This window comes from Ascaphus truei, chromosome 8 (genome assembly GCF_040206685.1).
Source record: "Ascaphus truei isolate aAscTru1 chromosome 8, aAscTru1.hap1, whole genome shotgun sequence".
In the NCBI taxonomy this organism is placed as follows: Eukaryota; Metazoa; Chordata; class Amphibia; order Anura; family Ascaphidae; genus Ascaphus; species Ascaphus truei.
Genome location: NC_134490.1, coordinates 100,175,285 through 100,187,984, shown reverse-complemented (window position 1 = coordinate 100,187,984; position 12,700 = coordinate 100,175,285). Strand labels below are relative to the sequence as shown.

The 12,700-nt window shown below is 42.3% G+C and overlaps 1 protein-coding gene across 2 annotated transcripts in view; it reads right to left on the bottom strand.

Moving 5' to 3' along the window:
• The window catches only part of ARID5B (AT-rich interaction domain 5B), a 277,172-nt gene that overhangs the window by 211,660 nt on the left and 52,812 nt on the right, over positions 1–12,700 (bottom strand). For both annotated transcript variants that reach the window (XM_075612969.1, XM_075612968.1), the window contains exon 3: positions 8,370–8,595. In XM_075612969.1, the coding sequence (XP_075469084.1) occupies positions 8,370–8,595 (226 nt within the window). The remainder of the gene's footprint in view (positions 1–8,369; positions 8,596–12,700) is intronic.

Below are 12,700 nucleotides of genomic sequence, written 5' to 3'. Positions count from 1 at the left end.
TACAATGGCGTAAATGCACACTACACCAAATATGTTATGTGCATTTGGGCTGATACCAGTTAACTATGTTTACATGTACAGTTTACAAATATCTGAAAATCTCTAATATTAGTCACAGCAAATAAAAATCTCCCTTGTGAGCACATTCCCATGATGCTCTCTTAGCAGACAATGCTTCCACTGCAGCCAGGGATTCTGGGTAATGAGACGCAAAATAAAGACTCACGGTGTGTCACGTGTTGCTTCTTGTCCATGTTAACATAGGCCACGGCAGGCATAAGCTTATAGGGGTTCATGTTAACATAGGCCACGGCAGGCATAAGCTTATAGGGGTTCATGTTAACATAGGCCACGGCAGGCATAAGCTTATAGGGGTTCATGTTAACATAGGCCACGGCAGGCATAAGCTTATAGGGGTTCATGTTAACATAGGCCACGGCAGGCATAAGCTTATAGGGGTTCATGTTAACATGAAATAGTATGATCGGCATCATTATTCCACAATTAGACACATATAAATTAGTATTTGAAGTGGCTTTCCAAGCGTTTAATATATACTGTACATAGCTCTCAAATGCTTTAAAATGCTTTCACAATCTATATCGCTTTTGTGTCAGGACTATATGTCAGCTGTTGGATATAGATTTGCGGTTTCTCTTTTGTCGCTTTGTTGGGCTAAAGATGACAGCATAATTACAACATAGTATGCTAGTATCACATAAAAGGGATCAGAAGACAATAGAAACATACTTCATTTTCCACGAGAAGCAAATAAGTGATATATACTGTATGTCTAAAGAAGCCACTTACAGTGGTAAGTTGAGTAAAAAATGTGTTTCCTCATCTGTGGAACTGACCCAATAGCTAATTAAGAAGATAAAATGTCTGTACACATACTGTACTTCTAATACTCTGTGTGTCTCTATCTCTCTCTTAGGCTGCGGCCAGGCAGGGTGCGGGCGCACTGGCGCTCGTGCGCTGCGCCCTGCTCGGCCGGCCGATTCGTTGGCCGACTCGGTGCGCGCTCGCCTGGGGGCGCGGCAACTCTGTCACTCTCATTGGGCGAACCGCTCACGTGACGCGCTTGCGAGCAGCAAAATCAAATCTGCTTGCTCTAAGCACCGAGCGGGCGCAGGCGCTCGCTCACGCTGGCCACGCACATTGCCGCAATGTGTTTCATCGCGGCCAGCGTGAGCGCGCCCGCCCAGCGCCACCCTGGCCGAGGCCTCACACTGCTACTAATCTCAGCACGGAACATAGGACAGCAGTTTTACACACGCCAAAGTCCTTGCCATGAAATCTTGCAATCAAATATGTTGTTGCTGAAGCAGGAGAGAATAAAGTGTTTGGTCTAAGCACAAAGTCAGTGAGAAAAGTCCGACACTGGCATCTAAGCAGCATGTTTGTGTATTGCAAATCACCTGAACGTTTAGCCATACCGCCCTAAATCCCTAAAACGCCTTTGTTTATGTTTAAACCTCAAATCGTGCAAATATGTCGTCAAGCCAAAAAAAAAAAGGCCAGGTATGTAACTCGGGTTACTGATTGTTCCAGATTTCCTGAAGGAGTAGTAGACAATGAATGTGTAAATAAGCCACATATCCTTAAGCAGCACATTAACGATCTAGAACAAATCAATTCCTAAAATATTGGTATTTAATCCCTGGAGTTTTACTGTAAGCATAAATATATATAGATTCACTCCCCATTTCTGACAAAACTACATTTAGTTCATACGCTGAACTACAAAAATTCCTATTGATTTTTCTCTTCTTGCTGTATCTCAATGGAGCTTCTCTTGCCTGTTTTACAGCCATTGCCAATATTTCTCTGCTGTCCAGGACACTAACTCAAATCTCCTTGAGTCTTTTTTTTATTTTTATCCCGGGGTCCTGCAGCTTTCCATCACTAAAATGGTTCAAATCAATATGTGCGGCTTTCTCAGATGATGATGATGATGATGATGAATAAAATCCACTCTGGGCAAACACGAAAAAAGCCTCAAGTATAAGTAGCTCACTGAATAAGAATGTATCTTGGAGTGATAACACAAAAGTGTCCAGGAGTAATACTAAAAAGTTCTCATTTACTTGCCACTGTATTTGTCAAAGGCGATCTGCAGAAAGTATGCCAATTCCTTCAGATGGTTGATGACATGAGAATTATAAGCATGTGTTCATTGATTCTTTGTCACCTGCAGTAACAGCTGTTTTTTTCTTAGCACACTACATTCTCTTTGGCTTTATCATACTGATTAAATGCTTAACTGTGAAATCCTCCTGTACTTTACTATGTTATAAAATAATCTATTATTTTTGCCACTCTAGTCTTGCAGGCTCATGGGAATCGATGCAGCACTTTATGCTTTTGACTTTGGCTAAAGTAACAGATGTTGCATATTCCCTTGTCTGTGTCATTTGAGACGGAATTTGACAAGATAATAGGAAGAACAAGAATACAAATATCCTAAGCATAGAATTAGTGTTACATAGTAGGTGAGGTTGATAAAAGACCTCAGAAGTCCGTTAATGACTTAACAAGACGTTAACATCTTAAGTACTAACGGGGATCTTCAAAGCTCAGCAACGCCGCGATAAGTGCTGTTTTCAGCCATAACGAGCCTTTACTATAACGGACGTTGGTGCTAATAATATGCAAAAGAGGTCACACAACGCTTATCCCCAGAGTTCCGGTATAGTTACCGCAGGGTTTTAACATTACGTTAGTTAGGTCATACAGTAGCTAAAGGTGGCGCTATTCACATCCAGACCCTGCAATAGGTATGTTACAGGGTCTGGGTGAGTGTAAGACCACAGCTAGTTATGCGTTAACCATCATATTGTTATTTACAAGGTTATTTTAACTTCTCTTTTTTTAACTTTAATCCCATATTCAGGGTGTGCATGGAAGTAACGCAGCCTTTGGGTAAGACGGGCACAACGCCTATTCTAAAGAGATCCCTAACGGCTGCTGTTTTTTAAATATATTTAGCTGTGTGGATACTCGTTACACCCAGGGAGACTACCGGACGTTACCTATTTAGATAACGTCACATCAGAAGCCCAGATTTAACGGACTTCTGAGGTCTGAGGATCTCCCCCGTAATGTCCATCAAGTTCAACCTATGTTATATGTAGGTGACAGATACTCATCCTATATTTGTATTTACAGTATATTGATCCAGAGGAAGGAAAACAAAAAACTCCAGTGAAACATTCTCCAATGTGTTAAAACAAATAATGACAAATTGTGAGATCAATAATGAATACTTTAAGTGGAATTCCTGGAGAGATTAAAGAAAAAAATCCAAGTGACTTTAAAATCCACAATCTTTTTTTCCATCTTATTAGAAATTCTAAAACAAAATATTGAATGACAGCGGCAGCAGCATTCCTGTTAGTTTTCTTAAAGGTGGCAGCTCGCTCAAAATTGGCCAAAAACCCCCACACACGTCACAGCAGAAATCTCTGCAGTTCTGCAGGAAAGAAAACAATCGCTGCAAAAAAGAGTGAATAAAAAAAGTATTCTAGAAAGTATCAACAAAAGATATATGTTGTGAGTGGCGTCAGGGGATGGGCTGCATTTTTAAATGTCACTCCAGCATATATAAGTCCTACCCCTTTATCAAAACTGTCAGGCACGACTGGCTAAGAGGATACGGAAGGCAAAGGTCACAAACCTGACAAACGACACATTGCAACCCATTACATCTACTATTACACAGTACAGTAGATGTATGTACTTATGCAAGTGTGTATATAAATGAAACAGTATTAAAGTGCTCTTTTGCATCCCAATATTTACCAACTAAATTGTCAGTTAAAAAATATAATATGTTAAGTGGGTCTTTTACCGGGTCTGGACTTTTTTCATATGCAGGGTACTTTTTAATTTCTCATCAGTTGTCGAACTACGCACCCAGCGGTGGGCCCCCGGCGCAAGATTTAAAAAGAAGGCTCCCTTTTCCCCTGGGGGCCCACCTGTGGAGCGGGTTAGGTGGCGGCGACGGAGGGAGCCCACCCAGGCGGTATTTGCGCAGGATGGGCCCTACTTCCAGTGGGGTCTAACTTCCGTGTTAGGGCCACCTGGGTGGGCTTCCTCGGCTGCCGCCGCCGCCACAGGTAGGTCCTGGGGAGGGGGATGCCGCGGTTTCTCATGCTCACATCATCCTATTTGCATAGTAGACTAAGGAATTATACTGTAGGTTTTTTTTGTTTTTTTTACAAGGATTCGTTTTTTTTTAAATCCTGTTTCGATGTAACTCAGCCCTGAGAAAGGCAGTATTTGACTGCCGAAACGTTGGACTTTATGGCATATTAAACCTGCTTTGAGTAAGACCGTGTGCCTGCTTCTTCTTCTTTGTACTGGAACATTTGGGACTACAGGAGCTCCCCAGGACCAGCGCACCGGCAGCTAAGTACCCCACCTCTATTACCATTGATATTGAGTGCGTGTCTCATCCTCTGTCTATGTACACTACAAATTCGCAATCATTTCTACATTTGTCTCTCAAATAAAGGGGTAGTTCCAACTAGGTCAAAAATTAACTAAGGACAGTATAAGTATTTAATAATATGTTCTTTAATCATATAACATTTCTATGAGAAACAAAAGCTTTAGAAAGTATTTACAATCTTTATCTAATGTATTTTGTCAGTCCGAAAAGCCCAGTAACTTGTTACCTTTGCTCTGTATTTTATTTGCAAATTAACTGGTTAGTCATACACATAAACAAAAGCAGCTGATATGCTTTAATTCAGTGTTCAAGACATAAAGTGACACTTATTCATTTTTCACAACAAAAAGATAAGTTTAATAGATACTTTACGGGTGATTCAATCTTTCTAAGGAAACCAATTACACTAAGGTTTTTTTTTTTTTAAGGTGGGTGACCTACTATTTTTTATTTAACTGCCCATTTAAATAAACGCATATTGTGAATTCTGCACATAATAAATAGCCTATGATATTTATTATTTTGTTGATCAGATCTAAATCTAGAATATGGTCACAGGCATTGTAAATTCTGAAACAATTGTTAAAATCTCTAGGGAAGGCGTCACATGGCTGAGTGCTTTATTGCAACCCTTACACATGTTGTAAAGTTGCACTGCACCATTACAGTGGAACAGCTGTGGGAGATGTAGACAATCTCAATGTTTTTAATCTATTGCATACAAGTATATTATTTAATACAAAATTCTGTGAAATTATAGAAGCAAAGGAAACAATAATAACCAACAATACTGCATTTAATATAACACTTTGAGAAAGATTTATTCACCCATGACAAAACCTATATCTTTCATTAAAAACATGACTTTTTATTAATGTCAAATTTGATGTGTCTATAATATCCTGCAGTAGTATAATACAGAATGCGTTGCAATGGCACACTGTAGATTGTGTTGCCGGCTCATACAACGGAGAAGGGGTTACATATAAGTAACAGATTCTTTGATTTGGTTTATCAGTTATTTAATGATGCTGTCCTTTTAATGATTTCACTTCAGCGCTATCGGTATTTGGAAGAGCAGCATCTCCAGCTGACAGCACAATGCTTTATCTTTCCTATTCACATCAAAACAAAATAAGAGTCGAGGCAAACTGTGGATGGCCTTTGGTGCATTGTCTGAGTAATACTGCTTACCAAGCAAATCCTGACCCATTTACTCAAACCACATGCAATGCAATGTTCTCATAAAGACATTAACAAGCATCTCAGAATCACAGCATGAAACATATCCACGTAAATAAATGTTTCCAAAGAATAAATGTGTTATCAGGCGGCAGCCATTTTTCTATTAAACCTCCTGCTTCGATCAATTATGCAACTCAGCACAGATGTGATAATTCACCTTTATTTTTTTTATGAGATACTAAAGCATATTCCTTTTAGAAATTATGTATATTTCCTGCCACTAAACCATCTGTCAACCAGCATGCTTTTGGGCATTCATTATTTGTCCTTCAGTTTCAGATAACTTTGATGCTAATTTGTTCTAACAAATGGATTGACAAAAAGCATACTGGCACGGGTGTTTTGTTTAATTAAAATGCCAATCCTTAGTACAGACCTACTGAGAATGATCGCAAAACTGAGAGCACTTATCATTCAATAGTACTTTACTTACAAATTATATTCTGGTTTTCAAAGCTTTTTCAACCTAGGCCCTAAAGCCTAACTTACAAATGCACAATGATGAACCAATAACTCACTTACAATACTGCAGTATTTATCCTGCACACGATTTACTTGTCATAATTATTCTACATAAATTTAAATATATTACTAATGTTACTGTATTTGGGGAGATATATAGGTGGTTTTATGTAAAATCATTTACATGCTATAGAAGTTGTTTTTAAGCCAGCTCTTCTTACATATTTTATAAGCATTTCTTCTATTGTTATAAATGACATAGCTGTTATATGTATATGACTATATTTATTTATTGTTGTAAGTATGTTTTTATATAATTCAGGAGTATATAAAACTGCTGCCTTTTTTTCCTTACACAAAATAAGGGTTTTGTTTTTAAAAATAATAATTTAAAAGAGCCCCCCCTCAATTCCAAGTTTGGAAATATTAATTATAGTTGATAAACATTGGCACACTAGTGTCAGTGTCATTATTTGAAGTGTGGGTTAGTTGCTAGGCCTCCAAGGTGTACCCAAGTTATGTTTTTAAAAAAAAATGCTTTCCTTAGGAGTATCGCACGTTTATTTATTTTTTAATAAACAAGCTGGGCTATGGCCAAGGAAATGATCCATTACATAAGATCTGTTCATTACACATGAAGACGAAACCTAATAGCCATGTACGCACCATTGCACCTACAGTATAAATGACTCTTGTTGGTCCACTAAAAGGCATCACATCCTATAACAAATCTGTATTTCTGCAGAATCAATACAACTACTAAACACTTTAAACATATTTAAATACTACATTTCAATACTTTCTATGCACAAATAGCACTTCACAAGCTCATATCATGTATCGCTCTGCACACACTCTGTGCTTCCCATTCACAATGTGTGTATTTTACATCTCTCTATGTATGTATAGTTGTGTAACTAAAGATACATTTTCAAATGACAGCATTAATAGCTTTCAGCAAAGAGAAACGATGGCGGCAGAACTGACAGTACATCTACTTCTAGAACGAAACCGCTGTTTTAATAATCTTAACCTAAAACATCTTCTGTTCTCTGCTTAAAGGGTTTTAATAAAATAGTCAACCTGTAGAAGAAAATTTTCTTGGCGTAAACAACAATCCAAAGAGTATAAATGTTGTCCGACCGTAATGACATATTTATAGACCAATAAAGTGCACACTGCCGCTTTCACACTCGCCTTAAAGGGACTCGGTAAGAAGCAGAGTTATAGAAAATCATTTGAATTTTGTTAAAACTATTACCCAAGGAATAACAAAAATGCAGCTCGGCTATGTTAAACTGATAGTGTTTGCAGCTAAAGCTCTGTAAAATAAAAAAATTATTCTCCACTCAGCCTTTTCCAGTTTATTTGCCAAGTTTGCATGTTTCATGATCACAGATGCTACCTAGTTCTATAGAAAACATGCATATCCAGACATTTCAGGTAAGCAAAGGCATTAATCAGGCTGACGCACACTATGCTTATAAATGTTTCAGGGCCTAATAAAGAAAATGACATTCATACAAATTGTAGCTCAATATGGACTATCAGAGTAGTATTTGTGACACTTCACTAAACCACAATAGCAGTTAGATTATTTATGTCAATAGGTGTACCACACACGCTAACAGATACAATTAGTGACTCAGGATCAGAATTTTCTGACACTGAATGGTTAGTTCAGTTGCCAGGTTAAACAATTATTAGAATGTTCCATTCACCCGCAATACATGGGGGAGATCATCTTTCATCTTAATGACCACACGGATACTTTGCCTGTCATTGGTTTACATAAAGACTCTGGATTTATACTATGTTAATATGGTATATTAATGACATGATTCCTGGAACTCAGAAGGGCTTGGCTTAGCAGTTTCTTTCATTGCAATAATGACATGCTCGATACACCACATTCCCATAAGAGGTAGGTGCCAATTAACTTACATAATACAAACTTACTCTCAATCATGTTTGCAACATATGTTAATAAGGTGATCCTATTAATTTTTCATTAATTACTGCATATGCATAGTTGTATTGTATTGTATGTCTTTATTTATATAGCGCTATTAATGTACATAGCGCTTCACAGTAGTAATACACGTGGTAATCGAATAAATAACAGATAATATAAATAACAGATCATGGGAATAAGTGCTTTAGACATAAAAATAACATTAAGGAAGAGGAGTCCCTGCCTAGTTACCTAGTTCAGCTTTTTCTTTGAAGACATCCTTGAAGTTCAGTCCGCTGTTGAGTGTGGACTGCCTGTATTTCAGCAACGACTCCTTCTGGCCATTCTTCCCCAGCTCTTTCAGCTTTATGGGCAGAGCTCGGAGTCCGCACTTCCATTTTGAGAAATCTGAATGTGCCCACTTTACTAGGTCTTCGAGTCTGACAATGACTTTTTCTGACACAGCAATCACTTCGTCCTGAAAAAGAGTAAAAGCAAAAAAATAAACCTATGAAACCCTAAAGATGTGATGTGACGTAATAATGAGTATGACTCTACAAGGTCTCTTTTTTTTAAAAGAGCAGTTCCCTCACAAGACCCCTCTCCCCCTCTATTTTTGTTACCAGCACAGGAATCAGGGGGTCCCTGGAGCTCAACCGTGTTAATGGCAACTCTGGGGATGTGCTACTTCCCGGCATACTTACCGGTAAAGGTAGTCCTGGCACTTCCTGATCTTTAAACTCACCTCACTTCCCGCGAGCCAATAGAAGCTGCAACGCGTGATGCTGCGGCTTCCTATTGGCCCGCATCAAGGAGGAGATTTACCGCCATTTTGTTTGGCCTGGTGTGGAAATGGGTTACGAGGAGAGGTTTGGAACACACTGATTTAGAATATTAAAATGTGTTAATGCAATTGGTGAATCAAAAGATTTATCAGACATAATGGATATAAAATAAAGGTGACACTGGCTGATTATAGGTACACACTCTTTCTGCTTTTAAGAGGCAATAAAGTACAGGAACGTGGTTATTCAACAACAATGTACTAAAATTATTTTCTACCTATGATACAACAAGTGTGTGAATTATATCCAGGGTACAGAAATATGAGCACTGTGATACAATGCACCACAACATTAGACATTCAAGGGGAGTTGTGATTAATAACAGTGTACTGCATTTGCCAATATAACCCCATCAAGCCAGAGGTTATCATCTGACCTGAGGAGGTTAACTCCCAAAGTGAAATAGGCTCTGTCTTTTGTATGAACAAAGAACACAAACACGGTTCTAATGTGTTTATTGCAACTATTGATTTATTCAAAGCAGACGGAAAACTGCTATGCATGTGGATTCAATGACTCCCTAACAAAGCAAATGTCATCACATTTACTGCTTTGGAAAGGGCACCCTTTCATTTTTGTGCAAAATATTAAGACAAAAATATGCTTGACACCCCATGGAGAATATGAATACCGTGTCCATGAATAACTATAAATAGTAAAACAACGAATATACAAGACATTAGGGACTGGTTAGGAACTTTAGGGACTGGTTACAGGTTCATATGAAAACAGATGCTGTGTCAACTACAAAGTTATAGTGATAAAACAAAGTCATTAAACTTAACGCAATAAAGTTGTTTTTTAGAAAATTCATAATGAAAGCCAGACACTGAAGACAATTTTACATCAATATTTCTCAGAAAGAAACATCAATTGGAGGATTGCTTCAAATATAAGTCCCAGATATTGGCTTGAAAGTCTAACCGCGAAAAGTAAATACGTTTTATGGCATATACTGTACGTTTGTTAAACGCTCAGTCCCACATAGGATCCAACTGAATTAATAATAGCAGTGAATTATAAATGTATGAATTTTAAGGTTTATCATCTTGATAGTGCTTATAACTATTTAACTTGAATTTTAGTCAGGAGTTTACTGTTCTTTTGTCTTTCTTATAACTATAGGTCCCAAAGTATCTGGCCGCTCCTCCTTCTCTTACTGTACACCCCACAACTGGAACAACCTACCGGAGACTCTCACATCCACCACCAGTTTAAGTTCCTTCAAAACTAAAGCTGTCTCACATTTTAATCTGGTCTGTAACTGTTACATACGCCTATAACATATCTTATACTATATTAGTGAAAGCACTGTATGTTTGCCTGCCTGCCTGCATGCCTGCATGCATGCCTGCCTGCTGGATGTCCGGTGTCCCTAGCGGCAATCTCATTGGTCCCTTGGCCCGCCCGCCCCCGCACACCTCTCATTGGCCTCACACACTCACACCACCCCCTTGGCCCGCCCCCCACACCTCTCATTGGCCTGAGGCGGAGTGACGGGCCAAAGGTCCAAAAAAATAAATAAAACACACACACACACACACACACACACACTCACACACTCACACACTCACACACTCACACACTCACACACTCACACACTCTCCCCTCTCCAAATCACCTTTTCCCCCTCCCCAGCGGCATCACCTCTTCCCCCTCCCCAGCGGCATCACCTCTTCCCCCTCCCCAGCGGCATCACCTCTTCCCCCTCCCCAGCGGCATCACCTCTTCCCCCTCCCCAGCGGCATCACCTCTTCCCCCTCCCCAGCGGCATCACCTCTTCCCCCTCCCCAGCGGCATCACCTCTTCCCCCTCCCCAGCGGCATCACCTCTTCCCCCTCCCCAGCGGCATCACCTCTTCCCCCTCCCCAGCGGCATCACCTCTCCCCGCTCCAAATCACCTCTCCCCGCTCCAAATCACCTCTCCCCGCTCCAAATCACCCCTCCCCGCTCCAAATCACCTAGCTTCCCGCAGCTGCCACGCGGCGCGTAAGATGGCGGACCCCCTTCCTCCCTCGCGGCGCCGAGTCAGACGGTGGCGGCGCCCGGAAGTACAGGTAGGTGTCGCTCCCCACCTCCGGCGCCAAACGGAACTGAGAAAGGGCGCATCAACTGAGGTGTGTGTGTGTGTGTGTGTGTGTGTGTGTGTGTGTGTGTGTGTCTCACTGTCCACTGCCCCCCCCTCCTATCCACTGCCCCCCCCCCTCCTGTCCACTGCCCCCCCCCTCCTGTCCACTGCCCCCCCTCCTGTCCACTGCCCCCCCCTCCTGTCCACTGCCCCCCCCCTCCTGTCCACTGCCCCCCCCCTCCTGTCCACTGCCCCCCCCCCTCCTGTCCACTGCCCCCCCCCCTCCTGTCCACTGCCCCCCCCCTCCTGTCCACTGCCCCCCCCCCCCTCCTGTCCACTGCCCCCCCCCCTCCTGTCCACTGCCCCCCCCCCTCCTGTCCACTGCCTCCCCCCTCCTGTCCACTGCAGGAAATGCAGGGGGAGGAATCCATGCCTTTGAGGCGCCCCCCCCTCCCTTTGACGCCCCCCCCCTCCCTTTGACGCCCCCCCCCTCCCTTTGACGCCCCCCCCCCCTCCCTTTGACGCCCCCCCCCTCCCTTTGACGCCCCCCCCCTCCCTTTGACGCCCCCCCCCTCCCTTTGACGCCCCCCCCCTCCCTTTGACGCCCCCCCCCCTCCCTTTGACGCCCCCCCCCTCCCTTTGACGCCCCCCCCCCTCCCTTTGACGCCCCCCCCCTCCCTTTGACGCCCCCCCCTCTCCCTTTGACGCCCCCCCCCCTCCCTTTGACGCCCCCCCCCCTGCCTTTGACGCCCCCCCCTGCCTTTGACGCCCCGCGCGCACACACTGACTGACTGCCGCACGCACACACTGACTGACGCGCACACAAAGCCTGACTGACGCACGCACACACTGACTGAGGCACACACTGACTGTGTGTGCGTCAGTCAGTCTGTGTGTGTTTGTGTTTCTGCCTCAGACTCACTGACGCGCGAGCAAACACACAGTGACTGACGCACACACGCTACATGAAGCTGTAAAGGAGGGAGGGAGGGGGGGACTGGATTGATGTGAATGGGGGACAAACAGAGAGAGGGGGGAGGAGAGAGAGGAACGGGAACATTACATCCCGGGCAACGCCGGGTCTCTCAGCTAGTATTATCTGTAACAATGTATTGTATATGTTTACCCTGCTCACTTATGTAACTGTATTTGTAACCATGTATTCTTTGTCATCATAACTCTATGCCCAGGACATACTTGAAAACGAGAGGTAACTCTCAATGTATTACTTCCTGGTAAAATATTTTATAAATAAATAAATATTAATTATTGTCCTCTTTTCCCCACAGACCCGCACAGGGTGTCCATAAAGTTGACTATCTTCTTCACAGTGACGAGTAAACAAGACTGCAAACCATCCACCCACTATTCTGAGTGGCTGCAGTAACTGAACACAAAATACAGGCATACCCCGTTTAATTACACTCACTTTAAGTACACTCGCGAGTAAGGACATATCGCCCAACAGGCAAACGGCAGCTCACGCATGCGCCTGTCCGCACGTCCTGAACAGCAATACCGGCTCCCTACCTGTACCGAAGCTGTGCGCAAGCAGGGAGATTATAGAGCCTGTTACAAATGTGTTATTTACATCCGTTATGCACGTATATGACGACTGCAGTACAGTACATGCATTGTAAAGTGGAAAAACGGTAGTGCTTCACTTTAAG